General features: G+C 39.6%; 1 protein-coding gene across 14 annotated transcripts in view; it reads right to left on the bottom strand.

Moving 5' to 3' along the window:
* MYO3B (myosin IIIB) overlaps positions 1-16,521 on the bottom strand; it is a 471,131-nt gene that overhangs the window by 74,974 nt on the left and 379,636 nt on the right. For 13 of the 14 annotated variants that reach the window (XM_053215252.1, XM_053215254.1, XM_053215253.1 and 10 more), the window contains 2 exons: positions 10,577-10,637; positions 9,551-9,650 (listed from right to left, as the gene is read on the bottom strand). The exons of the other annotated variant lie outside the window; for it this stretch is intronic. In XM_053215252.1, the coding sequence (XP_053071227.1) occupies positions 9,551-9,650; positions 10,577-10,637 (161 nt within the window). The remainder of the gene's footprint in view (positions 1-9,550; positions 9,651-10,576; positions 10,638-16,521) is intronic. 14 annotated transcript variants of the gene reach the window in all.

The following is a 16,521-nucleotide window of genomic DNA, read 5'->3' as shown; positions in this document are numbered from 1 at the left end:
AAACGTCCTTTAATAGGTGAATGGATAAACAAACTGTGGCATAGCCACACGATAGAATATTTTCAGCAATAAAAAGAAATGGGCTCTCAAGCTACGCAGACATCAATCAGAGAGCTCAAACGCAGCTCTGTACTGTATGATTCCAACTGTATTTCCATTCTGGAAAAGACGCAACTTGTAAACAGTAAAACAACAACAGCAACAAAAACAAACAATAAAAGCCAACACACACCCCCTCCAAAATAGAGGTTGCCATGAGTGTAGTGGGAGGGAGGGAGGGAGGGATAAATAGGTGGAGCCATAAGGGATTTTTAGGCAAGTGAAACTACTCTGTATGGAACTGTAGTGGTGGTTACATGTCATTACACATTTGTCAAAACTCAGACGGTACAACACAGAGTAAGCCCGAATGTAAAGTATGGACTTTAGTCAATAATAATCTATCAACATTGGTTCATCATTGTAACAAGCCACAATGATGCAAGATGTTAATAATAGGGGAAACCTGGGGAGGGGAAGAGGTAAGGGAGTATATGAGAGTTGTGTACTTTCTGTTCAATTTTCTGAAAACCCAAAACTACTAAAAAAAACCAGAAACTCTATCAATTAAAAAAATGTATTACTCCCAATCTTGGAAAATAAACAAAAGTAAAAAGAAGAAAAATCACTCTACTTCTCACTCCTATCACTATATAACTGGATGTTTAATTTTAAAGTTGAAAAGAATCCTTTAAAATGAAACAAACGAGGCAGCCAAGGTTAACAGGATAGTCTACAGAGTATGTGCTGTTTCAAATACATCAAGTAAGAAAAGAATTTAAAAATAAAATTCCTCTCAGCACGTTTTACAGTCATGCCATCAACATCCAATTCTGGAAGCCAAGGAGCCTAACTTGCCTCACACACCCTGCCTTGTGCTGTTTGGCAGCTGCACTCCTGATGTCCTGGGTCAATGCCAGAACCTAATTTGGCATCGGCAAAAAGTGCATCCTGACCCAACACACTCAGGAAAGCACCAGAAAAGTTCCTGCTGAACTTTCCTCAGATACGTTGGCAGTAACAGTCTGGGAAGAAATAATGGCCCCAAACTATGCAACTTTGTAACATGTTTTAATGAGTTGCAGGAATGAGAAAATCCTGTCTGTCACCAGGCCTTCCCTGAGGTATGTAGCCTTGAAAATGGTGGCTGAGACCTCCTGGGCTGTGGCCACCTCCCTTCCATCCTCGACTGCGCAGGCAAGTCAGGATCTTTTCGCCTTAGCTGGCTGACGTGTGGATGGAGTGCTGACCTATGTGGACCATATAGGTCCACCTATGTGGATCCCTTCTTCCTTATCATCCAGACCCCCCAAGTTTCAGGGGAAATGGGGCACCAAAATGAATGTTCTCCTTTTGGCAGTTAACCTACAAAATTCCTCCTGAAAATCACAATTTTGGACAGAAGCCTCAAATTGGGGTAACCTGCCATGACTCCAACTGATGTCCTGGCACTCCGTTCGCATTCTCCAAAATTACAAAATAAAACAAAACAAAAACAAACCAACCCCAAACCTAGATCTGGTAAAAATGAGAAAAGTCTTTTGAGCAAAAGAAGTGAGGTATATAATTAATATAAATCGTGCTGAATTAGAAATGAAATTTGGAATTAGGAAAACTATAATCTACCCTCCTCTTTTTCCTTCCACCCTCCACCCTCACGCCCCAAAGCCTCAAACCGTGCAATCCTTATGCTGGCCTTGCCTAAATTCTTTTGCAAAAAACCAGAACACAAGCCTTATGGTGATGACATACGTATTAGACATATGTGCAAGTGTTCAGATCTGGTGGGGTTTAGAACAATTTTGCCTTAAGGGAGGCTGGCAAAGGCTGGCAGAGTTAATAAAATAGAGATAGCCGTTAAAAGCAATAATTCCTTACAGTTTTAAAAACTGAGAAACTTTATCAAAATCTGGAACACTTCCCTCCTCCTCCTCTATAGCAAAGTTACAAATAAATGTAACTTTGTTCTTGACAATTTCCCCAGAATTTAATGAGACCACTTGAGATAAATAAGGACACTAGTGTATTCCCAAGCCTGCTTTGGAAAATAACAGCTGCAAAGACCAAGATATTAGAAATACATTAGTCTCTTAAGTGTCTTATTTTACTTCCTGGCCTGCAGTTGATGTGCAGTAGGTGCTTGATAAGTGTTTGCTGAACGAATAGGAAGCCCTAAATTTACAGTTCACTTTTCCTGATTCAATGTAGTATCATAGAGATAGGGGACATCTAGAGCAATGGTTCTCAAAGGCCAGTCCCCAGACCAGCATCGTGAAGGCCCCCCGGGAACTTGATAAAAATGCAAATCCCCCTCACCTCTGCTCTCCCCCAGATCGGAAACTGTGGAATAGGCTCAGTGATTCCGATACCCACTAAAGTTTGAGCACCACGTGTCCAAAAAGATCCTTTAACAAGGAGGTGGGGTTTTTTTTTTCCCATAAATTTACATTTATTTATTTTTTATTTACTTATTTTTAAATTAATTAATTTTTAAATTTACATCCAAGTTAGTTAGCATATAGCGCAACAGTGATTTCAGGAGTAGATTCCTTAATGCCCCTTACCCATTTAGCCCATCCCCCCACCCACAACCCCTCCAGCAATCCTCTGTTTATTCTCTAAGAGTCACTTATGTTTTGTCCCCCTCCCTGTTTTTATATTATTTTTGCTTCCCTGCCCTTATATTCATCTGTTTTGTATCTTAAAGTCCTCATATGAGTGAAGTCATATGATATTTGTCTTTCTCTGACTGACTTATTTTGCTTAGCATAATACCCTCTAGTTCCATCCATGTAGTTGCAAATGACAAGATTTTGTTCTTTTTGATTGCTGAGTAATATTCCATTGTGTGTGTATATATATATATATATATATATATATATATATATATACACACCATTCATTTATCCGCTGATGGACATTTGGGCTCTTTCCATACTGTGGCTATTGTCAATAGCACTGCTATAAACATTGGGGTGCATGTGCCCCTTTGAAACAGCACACCTGTATCCAACAAGGTGGTGTTTTTTCTACTTCCCTTGCCAACAGTAAGAATTTTATCTCTTTAATCCCTTTATTATCCCATCGAGAAAAGTCCTGAGACAGGCTTTACCAGTCTCACTGATGAGGGTTTACGTTGAATTCTGTGGCACCCAGGCAAGAAGAAAAGATGTCTCAGCCCAAGGGGAGTTGAAAATGGCAGGGATTCAGAGCACTAGGGACTACACAAGAGAGGCCTCAAAGTCTTGTGCATGGCATTCTATGATTGGGCTAGATGCAGGCCAGCAAGTCCCGTAGCCTTTTCTCTATGTAGGGTTTGGTTTCCATGTGCTTTCCTAATAGGGATCATGTTGCCTTTGAGACTCTGTTGTAGGAACACACTCTCTCTGTCAAATGGGTGATGTCTGAGCCCTTTACAGTCATAGTGCTTGCTGTTTGGCAATCTGCTTGTAACCCCTTCCAATAGGCAGGCAGTGTGAGGCAATTCTGACACGTGGATCTAAGGCTTTGTCTTGCCTGATACAGCGAATCTACTCAAAAAAAAAAAAAAAAATCAAATTCAACTTCTACTATTGTAAGAGGGTGGCCAACTCATCCCAGTTTACCTGGGTTTATCCTGGTGTTAGCACTGAAAATTCACATCTTGGAAAACCCTTCAGTTCTAGGAAAACTGAGATGTTTGGTCAACCTGGGATTAAGAGTTCCAAGGGTTTGAGCCTCGCATCAGGCTCCATGCTGACAGTGTGGAGCCTGCTTGGGATCCTATCTCTACCTCTTTTTCTGCCCCTCTCCCACTCACACACACTCTCTCCCTCTCAAAATAAATAAATAAACTTAAAAAAAAAAAAAGAATTCCAAGGATAAAATAGAGCCCAAATTTGCCTTCTGATAGCTGAACCAATGCCAAAATTAACAAGAGTTAGTAATGAGCAGCAAGCAAGAATGAAAAATAACGAAGAAGATGGCATTAGACTGGATAGAAGTGCGGGGTGGACAGGCCATGAAAGACGTGAAATCAGATCACTAAACCTGACTTAGATACTCTCCAAGGGCTCTACCACTCCCCAGCATGGTGCACTGCCAACTGTGTTCCCTTCAGGAGGCTGGTGCAATCCCACTTGCTCCTCCGCTCCCTCCAAAGGTGCCATGCTCCATCTTTAAGCCCCAGTGTAGTTAAAGTTACTCTCAGCAAGTGTAATGACTTTCCGACCTTCGAAAAGAAATATGGTGGTATCTGGCTGGCTTAGTTGATAGAGCATGGGACTCTTGATCTCGGGTTATGAGTCTGAGCCCTATGTTGGGGACAGAGGTTACTTAATAAATAAAAGTTAAAATAAACAAAAAATAGTAGTATTAACCCACGTCATCTGTCTCTTCCCCACCTACCATTCTCCTTGCTCTCCCAGCTCCCACCACATGGGCTTCTTTCTACTCCTCACCTATTCCCTGCATGCCAGGCCTTTGCCATAGGTACTCCCTTTGCCTGGAATGCTCTTCCTCCAAATACTGCATGGCTAATTAGCTCACCACTTTCAAGCTTTCTCAATAAAGCCCACCCAAACCACCCTATTTAAAAGCGCAACCACCCCCCAAACACTCCTCGTGCACTTTGGCCACTCCTAATCTCGCTAGCAGTATTAACACCTGGCCCTTCTAACATCCTATACTACTGACTTTTGTATTATGCTTATTGTTTATTGTCATTTCCCTCTGCTGAAACATAGCACTGTGAAGACAGGAATTTTTTACTGCTGTTCCCTGATGTATCACACATGCCTAGGACAGTGCTAGTGATGTATGGGGTCTGTAGGCTGATTCCCTGCTACCTGTCCCAACAAGATTAGGAAAGAAATTAGAGTAAGAAATTTAGGAAAGTCTAGATAAATTTAATATTGACACAACATCCAAATATGTGACTGTTTATCTAGTAGGGTGCCTTTGAAAAACATGGGTTTGAACCGTGTGGGTCTACTTATGCACGTTTTTTTTTTCTTCCAATAAATATGTTGGAAATTTTTTTTTTTTTTAGATTTGCGACAATTTGAAAAAACTCTCAGGTGAACTGCATGGTTTAGAAATACTGAAAAAAATTAAGAAAATTTTACATATTGCTGTAAGAATACAGTATATAACATATACATGATATGTGTTAACCAACTGCTTATGTTATCAGCGAGGCTTCAGGTCAACAGTAGGCTATTAGTAAATTGTTGATGAATCAGGGGTGCCTGGGTGGCTCAGTCGGTTGAGTGTCCGACTTCGGCTCAGGTCATGATCTCATGGTTCATGGGTTCGAGCCCCACGTCGGGCTCTGGGTGACAGCTTAGAGCCTGGAGCCTGCTTCAGATTCTGTGTCTCCCTCTCTCTCTGTCCCTCCCATGCTCATTTTCTGTCTCTATCTCTCAAAAATCAATAAACATTAAAAAAATTTTTTAAAAAATTGTTGATGAATCAAAAGTTAGACATGGATTTTTTACTGCACAGAGCTCAGCACCCCTAACCCCTGCATTGTTGAACGGTCAACTATAATTCATTTTTACTGTATTCATAAAAGTATCTGATTGCGCAAATTAGAAATTAAAACAACGGGGCGCTTAGGTGGCTCAGTCGGTTAAGTGTCTGACTTTGCTTCGGGTCACAATCTCATAGTTTGTGAGTTCAAGCCCCACATCAGGCTCTGTGCTGACAGCTCAGAGCCTGGAGCCTGCTTTGAATTCTGTGACCCCCTATCTTTCTGTCCCTCCCCTGCTCATGCTCTCTCTCTCTCCTTCTCTCAAAAATAAGTAAACATTAAAAAAGTTTTTAACAACAAAAAAAAGGAAATTAAAATAAGGAGCCTCAAACTGGTCTTTTAAAACAATGTGAGAAGTCCTGGCACAGGACAGTTCTTGGCACTCAGTAAGTGTTAATAATTGTCGAGTAAATAAATGAATAAATAAATATAAGGACAAATGTCTAAAGAATACATTTTTAAACAGTAAAATCAGATGAGGTCTGTATATATGTCTATCAGTCTAATTAAATAATTTCACTCCTTGGATTAGTGGCAAAGTGATTTGTTTTTTTTTTAAATTTTTTTTTTCAACGTTTATTTATTTTTGGGACAGAGAGAGACAGAGCATGAACGGGGGAGGAGCAGAGAGAGAGGGAGACACAGAATCGGAAACAGGCTCCAGGCTCTGAGCCATCAGCCCAGAGTCTGACGCAGGGCTCGAACTCACGGACCGTGAGATCGTGACCTGGCTGAAGTCGGACGTTTAACCGACTGCGCCACCCAGGCGCCCGTGTGGCAAAGTGATTTGTATTATGCACTTCCTGGGTATGCTGTGCTTTCCTCTCCCATGTTTAGAATGAATCAGGCTCAAACAGACCAATTAAGCACACTTCCTAGACTCTCTGACAGGGGCGGAAGACAGCCTTTGTACAAGCCCCACATCTGTATACTTCTTTGCATGCCTGCCCTGAGCAGAGCTGGCCTGAGTAACTTTAGATTATTCCCTGCCTCCCTCCATCCCCCAACCCACCAGACCATTTCATAGAACAGTGAAGTTATTAGCACTCACTGCAGGTTAGAAGGCAAACTTGTTGGATGTTAGTGGTTTTTTTTTTTCTTACACTGAAAAGATCACCATATTCCCACTCAGTCTTTCAAAGAAACGTGGGTTGAAATAGTGAGTAATTCAAGGCAAAAAATTAAATACAAAGGTATAACTTGCTAAAATGTCTCTTACAGAATATACTCTTGTTTCTGCAGCTGATAACCTTGAAAACATAAAACTGGAAAGCTTTTGTTCTTCAATCCATCTTTGCTGCCTTCTAAGGTCAAGGGGAATTTGATTTACGTAATGCATTTTCCTGCCTAAACCTTTCCTTCTCTCCCTACCCAAAACAACAGCAACAAAATGAAACAGCTTGGATCATTTTAACTTGTTCTACCCGTATGCTATACCTATTTCGGGGTGACTAAGAGACATTTGCTTTGTTCTAGGATTATTAAAAACACATTTTAAAACTTTTCTCTGACTCATTCAAGAGCTTCATTACATTCTTGCTTCCATGATATTTCATCAGGGCTTTGGATGCTCAAGAATTTAGTCAGAGGATGTAGGCGAGGCTGTGAGGAGAGAACACAGAAATGAAAAGATACAACCCCAGAGAGTTTAAAATTTAGTAGATGAATGAAAATAATTATAATGTAAGGCAGGATGTGATAAGTACTACAAGAAAAGTCAAAGGGCACAGAAGATGGGAATCACTGGGGACTCAAGAATGGAGTGGACTGAATGTGAACAGGGAAGCAGGATAGTGGGGCAGAGGGATCAGCATGGGCATAGTCACAGAGGTGAGAAAGGATATACTAGGCAGGCTTGGAGAACAGAGAACAGTTTGGATATTCTGAAGCACACACTGAGAAAGAGAGATCAGTGGAAGATAGCGCTTAGGAAAGGAAGATTAAGCCCATAACAGAGATAGCCTTGAGTATCACGCCAAGAAGTTTAGAGTTGATGCTGAAGCAGTGAGGAGCCATAGAGGAATAAGGAGAAAGGGAATGTCAAGATCAGGGTATGCTTTAGAAAAGCTCCTCAAGTATCTGTGATAAGAGAAGTTGAAGGAAGAAAAGAATGGAAGCAGGAAGACTACTCAGGATGTTACTTAGAAGAGTGTAAGAAGTAATGGTGATGGTGGCAGACCCAAGAGAAAACCACCTAGATTGGAAGGAAAACACAGTTGTGAGAGGAAAGTGCATATGAGCCATTTATAGCAAGTCAGATATGTAGCTTATTAATAAGTTTGGCTTTGAGGATACTTTCCTAAAGACTGGGAAAGATGACTGTAATCCAACAAATCTCTTTAATAGTTAATTCCAAATATAACCTGTTCTTACTCCCTCTAAACTCCCACCAAAATTTAGGGCCTTACAATAAGAACTTTATTTCTCTACCCGTTTTTCATACTTATAGATTGGTTTGCATTTATATAATATCAATAGCAATCATTACCACAGCAGCAGCGAAAACAAGGTACCCTTACCGTGAAACAGACACCACGCTACACTCTTTACTTATACTATTAGGTCATTTAATCCTCAGTACAACCCCTCAGCTGTGAATGACTATTTCCCTCATTTTACATGTGTAAGTACTGAGATAAGGAGCTGTTTCATAACTTGATTAACACTACACGGGAGAAAAGAGATTTGAATCCAGGGAGGTCTCACTCCAGAATCTGTGCCTTTGGCTACTCAATCATACTTCAAATTTTTCTTTTTATGTGTATTTTAAAGTAGAATGCCAAAAGATAACAAAGATCAGATGGGACAAATAGAAAACAAATAGCAAAATGATAGACTCAAACCAAAATATATCAATTGTCATGTTAAGTGTAAATGGTCTAAACAACCCAATTAAAAGGTAGAGATTGTTTGGATAGAGAAAAAGGCCAAGCAAATTCCTGCATAATGGATTCTGCTCCACCACACTGTCTTTTCCCTAAGTTTTCCTCTTTTTTTGCACTACTCCTACCCCTACCTCGTTATGGCTTTATTCCTAAATGCTATCTGGCTATGTGGGAACCCTGAATACTGTGGAGAAAATATTCTCTTTGACAGATTTATCATTTTCTGCATATCCATTTAAAAGGTTCTGCTATAGTACACTCGTCTTCTCTTGTCTCCTTCCAAGAGCTTAAGTTCCATATGGACTGAAGATCCTAACACATTTATTGTACATTTCCCACTTCATATTGTACCACTTTATCATTGGAAAACAGGCTAAGAAGAAATTTGGAGAGAACTGAGAATCTACTGCATACTTCAGAAAAATAGATGAGGTTGACATTAAGTGTAATGTCAGTATTTTAAGTTGAAAAGGTTTCTTTCTTTGGAATGATCCACACTGTTCTTAGTATCTTCTGGTTCATAAATGTTTCTTATCATCGTGCCTCTATTTTATCTTCCAGAAGTACTGATTATAGCCACACATAAGCCCCCAAACTTTCCCCATATTCTAAAGCAAAGCATTTAGAAAAGAGGCCATAAATAGCTATTTCCTAAAGGAGAGTGGCAAGATGTGTGTATTCCTGCTGAAAGAATGGTAGTGTTGCCAAGAGAGCAGAACTACTCTCTTAACCCATATGCTTTACCAAGCCCTAGATTTTGACCCAGAATGATCTGCTCCACTGAAAGCTGGTCAGTTGTTTATCCTTCCTTTGACAAAATGAAATTGTGAAGCAGTTTCCTAGTCTGAGGTTCTTAACAGATAAAGGGAAATAATAGCCTTTGATATTCATTTTCTTCCCTCAGAGGAGTAAACTTGAGTGGCATGAGGAGGCAGTAAATGGCTACCTTTAATCCAGCCTTTATGGCAGTGCAAACCTGAACTTTTTTGCTAACATTAGGTCATATTACTATCCGAGTCCTCCCTTATAGACAGTCCCGCCTAAGCAATGCATCAAAACGTACACAAGTGTGCAAAGGGTAGAAGCAGCATGCGATTCGAAATATTCTTCTTACCAGGTTTTGCAGGGGCTCCCCTGGAAGGACTCAGTGCTGGGCGACCTGGGGCAGCATGGCATGTCCGAGAAGACAGCAAATCAGTCCCAGAAATGGAGTGCTTCAGAAAGACCCAGTAAGAGAAACATTAATCTTCTGATGAAGCGGCCTTAAGGACATAGCTTCCATTTAACTAAGGGACCTTTAACCCTGATGATATGAGAAAGGAGCTAAGTATATTGGGGTCATGTTGTGAGTCGCCCCCGTGTTGCATTAGAATTGAGTGGAGGTCCTCCCCTTGGGGCAATTAGTAGCAAAGTCTCAGCACCTTTTGCTTAATTCATTTATTTCTTCCTCTGAACAAGTCAACCTAGCCCCCTCTTCAATTAATTATAGTCCAGAATATAAAAAACAGCTCTGTGCTGGTTTTCTCCTATACTTAATTTTTATCCCTAAGAAAGAAAAAAGAAAACCTATAGGAAGGTATTAATCTACTTAACATTTCTAAGTACATCATCCAAAGGATTTTGTTTTTTTAATCTTACATATGCTCAGCAGAGTTACTGGCAAAAACTGTACATTTTCTTCATTTCATCCTTTCAACATCAAATAGTAGGCAGCAAAAATTGGATCAGACTTCAAAGCCTGCTGTGGGCTCCAAGTCACAGAGAGACGCCTCCATTTCACATATTGAATTCGAGCAGGATATCAAAGTGCTACCAAAGAACCTCGGGTCCTTACTCAAAAAGAGGCTCTAACATCTGTAGAGAGTGGAGTGCACAGACAAATCACCTCAGGGAGCAGCTAGCATTTATTCTCAGCAGCAAATTTCCAGGCTTTTGATTCTCTCTTCACTGTACCTCCCTGTCTCTCTGCTGAACCAAAGTTCTTTAGCAAGCTGGGCTTTTGTCTCAAAGACTTCAAAATATCACTAACAGTTTCATGTTTGGATGACCTGACCACGCAGCCACAGACAGGCTTCACAACCACCAACTGGGACAAGTGTAAAAGATACACAGTCACTTAAGAGTCAAGGTATCCGGCTACCTTATTTGGATGTCCTGCGAAGACATCATACCCTTCTGGAGAACACTGGGCTTGTGGATGCCTAAAAATAAAAAAAATAAAAATTAAAAGGACTGAAATAATTTTTAAGAACTTACAGACGACTGTTTTCCTCCAAAGATAGATCAGAACACATTCTAAGTTCCCATCGTTTCCCATTCTAGTCCTTGGTTAAAAGAACACCGTCAACTTAAGAAAATGCATCCTATTAGGTATTGCTGCTATATCCACAGTCAGCCTGAGGTCCTAAGACTGAAGAAGCTTGCCCTTGTTAAAGTTGTGTGATACAATTTAGTTTACTATTAGGCATTCCCAGACTCTACCAAGAAGCCAACAAAACTGATGCTAAGGTTAGACTTCCCAGCCAGCACATTAATCACATTAATTGTGAAATAATTCAAAATAGAGTCTGTAGTCAAGTAAATATGGGAAATGCTGAATTGTACATAGTTAAGAGGTTTCCTTATTGCAGGAATGATCTTTTACAGTCATGGTATTCATTTATGGACTCCTAAGGCACAGGGGTTGGCGGGGAGGGCTGCAAAGTTTCTTAAACTAATTTGACCAAACAACTCAAAAAGTGATAAACTACTAGAGCGCCTGGGTGGCTCAGTCGGTTAAGCATCTGACTCTTGGTTTCAGCTCTGGTCAGGGTCTCATAGCTCGTGAGTTTGAGCCCCGTATTGGGCTCTGTGCTGACAGTATGGAGCCTGCTTGGGATTCTCTCTCTTTCCCTCTTTCTTTCTGTCCCTCCCTGACTTGTTCGCATGCGCTCTCTCTCAAAGTAAATAAATAAACTTAAAAAAGTGATAAACTACTAACATCTATTAAAATATTAACATCTCATGGAGCAAAGTTTGGAAAAATCAATTGTGCTGTGTCCCCAATTTCTAGCAATTGAAACCCACTGTATAAAAGTGTGATAATAACTCACTGTTAAAATATGAGCCGGCCCTTGCAGTTGGACCCCAGCAGAGTGGAAAGCACAAGTTAGGGGAAGGGAAATCTGGATTCTAACTCCTGCCCCAAGATCTCTGGGATCGCTCTCTCTCTCTTTCTCTCTCTCACAGACACTCCCTCCCTCACGCACTCACACACTCAGATGCATACACACCACTGGGGAAACTTCTTTAGTATTCTATTTAGTATTCTAGTTTTCCTCATCTATAAAATGAAGTGATTGAGATAAACTATTCCTAAGGTCTCTTCTGGTTCTCTATTAAAAATCTTATTCCTTATTTAAACTGATAAATTCATTTTCTGGATTTTCTGTGAACAGTTCATGGATTTACCTTCTAAATGCATCTATAAATAGAGAATAAGCAATATCCCCATTTAAAAAATATCACATCAGTAGCCGGGGAGAGGGGACTATAATGATACACTGATTTGTGTATACATTTGTTTATCGTATGACTCCCACTATGGAACGTAAGTTCTAAGAAGGCAGCGATCAGATCTACTTTATTCTGTACTCTCTATCAGCACCTAACCCTAGTGGCTGGTATGTTGTAAGGGCTCAATAAATATTTGACAAGAATAAATAAAAGAATGACTAGGGGACCCCCAAAATATGGGCCATGAAGATCAGGTTAAAAATACCCTTAACATTAACATTAAATTAATGAGCTTTTATATAACATTTCATATTTTTAAAAATGCTTTTATGTATCTAATGAGAATCTCACAACAATTTGAGCTAAGTACTTTAACTGTCCCTATTATATAGATGACGAAACTGTAGTTCAGAGAGGGTAAAGGATTTGGCCAGGGATCACGTGAATACCTGGCAGAGCTAAGACACTGACCACTGTTGGTCTGACTCCAAACCTCTGTCTTCCTCTGCAACTGGACACCCTCTGTGCCCTTTGGTTTCTATGCACCAGCCCAAGGAACTCATTCCTGTCAGCCTTGGCAAGGCCCATGGCTCTGGGAGGCCTAAAGGACAGATGGTCTCTGAAGTCCTCTAGGAGTCCTGGTAAGGTTTGGAGAAAATCTAAGGAGGAGAGTTTAGCTGTCACATTACTATGGGTACTCTAATTTCTGCCCTCCCTGCCCCAACATGGAAATGGAACCTCTTAAGAACTCCACTCACTTGCATGGCTTTCTAGGATCCAAAGCCAAGGACAGACATCTTACAACTCTCTGCAGAGGGTCAGTCCATCTGTGTGACCCCCTCTTCATTCAAGCCTTTGGAAGAATCTAAGGCAACTCAATATAATGTTTGTATGTGTTACACGGTTTTATAAAAGCGGAGGTGGAGACAGTAGTGCCTACAGGCAAATAGATTAGAAAATCCCTGATTAAACAAATACTTGATTGAAGCAGGTTTCTTTCCTAAGAAGCTTTCTGGAAACTTTAACTTAATACTATGCACAATGAAACCCCACCAGGGGAAAAGAAGACACAGCATTTCCCAGATGTTATCTTAACAGTGTCGCCCATCTCCCAGTGAGTGTGTCGGAGGCCTACTTGTTCTTTTAACATGCCTTAGGAAATACTAATCTGAACCACCCTTGTTTGAAACGAATTCCAAAATGCCTTTAAAAAACGGTATAAGTAAGTTTTTTTTCAAAAGTCTAACTGCCTCAACTCCTTTTCAGCAATTTTATCAGATATGTTGTCATATGCCTCAAGGACTTAAGACTGGCAGTGAATGATAATGCTCCATAAGCTGTCATCCCCCAAATAAGGAAAAGCACGATGGTAAAAAATAGTCAATGTTTACTGCATGCATACATGTCACCAGGCAACTGTCAAAGAATGGATACATAGTTACATAAGGCTTCCAACAACCATGTGAATTTGGTTCTATTGTTTTATACTCATTTTACAGGTGAGGGAATCAAGGCTCAAGAAACTAATGACTTGGTTCATGTCATAACTAGTCCATAAATAGTGCACCAGAATTTGACAAAGTATAACATTGATTCACGATAAAAATCCTCAAATAAAGTAGGTGTAGAGGGAACAGACCTCAACATAATAAGGGCCTATATGAAAAACACACAGCAAACATCATCCTCAATGGGGAAAAACTGAGAGCCTTTCCCTTAAGGTCAGGAACAAGATAAGGATGTTCACTCTCACCACTTGTATTCAACATAGTACTGGAAGTCCTAGCCACAACAGACAACAAAGAAATAAAAGGCATCCAAAACAGTAAGGAGGAAGTAAAACTTCCACTATTGCGGAGGTCATGATACTATATATAGAAAACCCGAAAGACTACCAAAAAACTATTAGAACTGATAAATGAATGCAGTAAAGTCACAATATACAAAATCAATGTGCAGAAATCTGTTGTATTTCTATACACAAATAATGAAGCAGCAGAAAGAAAAATTAAGAAAATAATCCCATTTATAACTGCACCCAAAATATTAAGATGCCTAGGAATAAACTTAAGCAACGAGGTGAAAGACCTATACTCTGAAAACTATAAAACACCAATGAAAGAAATTGCAGAGGACACAAAGAAATGGAAAGACATTCCATGCTCATGGACTGGAAGAGCAAATACTGTTAAAGTGTCTATACAACCCAAATCAATCTATAGATTTAATGCAATTCCTATCAAAATACCAATAGCATTTTTCACAGAAGTAGAATATACAATTCTAAAATTTGCATGGAACCACAAAAGACCCCAAATAGTCAAAGCAATCTTGAAAGAGCAAAGCAAAGCTGGAGACATGACAATTCTGGATTTCAAGGTATATTACAAAGTTGCAGTAATCAAAATAGTATGGTACTGGCATAAAAACAGACACAGGTCAATGAAACAGAAGAGAAAACCCAGAAATGAACCCACACCTATCTGGTCAATTAATCTTTGACAAAGCAGTAAAGAATATCCAATGGGAAAAGAACAGTTTCTTGAACAAATGGTGTTGGGAAAACTGGACACCAACATGCAAAATAAAGAAACTGTACCACTTTTTTACACCATACACAAAAATAAATTCAAAATGGATTAAAGACCTAAATGCAAGACCTGAAACCATTAAAATCCTAAAAGAGGACACAGGCAGTAACCTCTTTGACATTGGGTGTTAACTTTTTTCTACATTATGTGTCCTGAGGCAAGGGAAACAAAACCACAAATAAACTATTGGTACTACATCAAAATAAAATCTTCTGCACAGTGAAGTTAATAATCAATAAAACTAGGGGCGCCTGGGTGGCGCAGTCAGTTAAGCGTCCGACTTCAGCCAGGTCACGATCTCGCAGTCCGTGGGTTCGAGCCCCGCGTCGGGCTCTGGGCTGATGGCTCAGAGCCTGGAGCCTGTTTCCGATTCTGTGTCTCCCTCTCTCTCTGCCCCTCCCCCGTTCATGCTCTGTCTCTCTCTGTCCCCAAAATAAATAAACGTTGAAAAAAAAATTAAAATAATCAATAAAACTAAAAGGCAACCTATGGAATTAGAGAATATATTTGCAAATGACATATCTGATAAAGAGTACCCAAAATATATACTTATAAAATTCAACACCCAAAAAGCAAATAATCTAATTAAAAATGGACAGAAGATATGAACTGACATTTCTCCAAAGAAGACGACCAGATGGCCAACAGACACATGAAAAGATATTCATCATCACTTAATGCAAATCAAAACTCCAATGAGATAATAACCTCACACCTGTCAGAATAGCTAAAATAAAAAACACAAGAAACAGCAAGTGTTGGAGAGGATGTGGAAAAAAAGGAGCCCTCTTGCACTGTTGGGAAAAATGCAAATTGGTGCAGCCACTGTGGAAAACAGTATGGAGGTTCGCCAAAAAGTTAAAAACAGAATTACCCTATGATCCATCAGTTGTACTCCTGGGTATTTACCCAAAGAATACAAAAACACTAATTCAAAGGGATATATTCACCTATGTTTATTTATCTATTTTTTATTTATTTTTTTAATATATGAAACTTATTGTCAAATTGGTTTCCATACAACACCCAGTGCTCATCCCAAAAGATGTCCTCTTCAATACCCATCACCCACCCTCCCCTCCCTCCCACCCCCCATCAACCCTCAGTTTGTTCTCAGTTTTTAAGAGTCTCTTATGCTTTGTATTCACCTATGTTTAGAGCAACATTATTTATAATAGCCAAGATATGGAAGCAGCCCAAGTGTCCATCAATAGATGAATGGATAAAGATGTGGTATATATATATATATATATCTATAATGGAATATTATTCAGCCATAAAAAAGAATGAAATCTTGCCACCTGCAATGACATAGATGGAGCTAGAGAGTATAATGCTAAGCAAAATAAGTCAGAAAAAGACAAACACCATATGCCATATGATTTCACTCATATGTGGAATTTAAAAAACAAAATAAATGAGCAAAGGGGGGGAACAAAACAGAGGGAGAGAGAGACAAACTAAGAAACGGACTCTTAATTAGAACAAACTGATGATTACCAGAGGGGAAGGTGGGTGTAGGATTGAGTTAAATAGATAATGGGGATTAAGGAGGGCACTTTTCATGATGAGAACAGGGTGATGTATGTAATTGTTGAATCACTATATTGTACACCTGAAACTAATACAACACTGTATATTAACTAACTATAATTAAAAACTTAAAAAAATAAAGCAGCACAAAACCTGCTGACATAGAAAAGGAAACTTCAACAGGAAATTATTGATTTAGGCAAGGATTGTCAATTGCTCATAAAACCTTCAGACAAATGGTTGATAGTGAACAGGAGATTCATATGGTGCCAAAGCACTACCACACAGAGTCCTTCTTTCAGGTCACAAGGAGAGCAAGGTTTAACAGAACACTGGAGAAATCACAAGGTCACCATCTTAATCCAGTGCCAGTCTTAGCACCACTAGCCAAGACAACATTGTCTTGTGATGTGAGGCAATATGATGAATTCAACATCATCCATGACATTTATATTTTTTGTTTCAT

Source organism: Acinonyx jubatus, chromosome C1, assembly GCF_027475565.1.
Source record: "Acinonyx jubatus isolate Ajub_Pintada_27869175 chromosome C1, VMU_Ajub_asm_v1.0, whole genome shotgun sequence".
NCBI lineage: Eukaryota > Metazoa > Chordata > Mammalia > Carnivora > Felidae > Acinonyx > Acinonyx jubatus.
The sequence above is the reverse complement of the archived record's forward strand: the minus strand, read 5'-3'. Positions and strand labels throughout refer to the sequence as shown.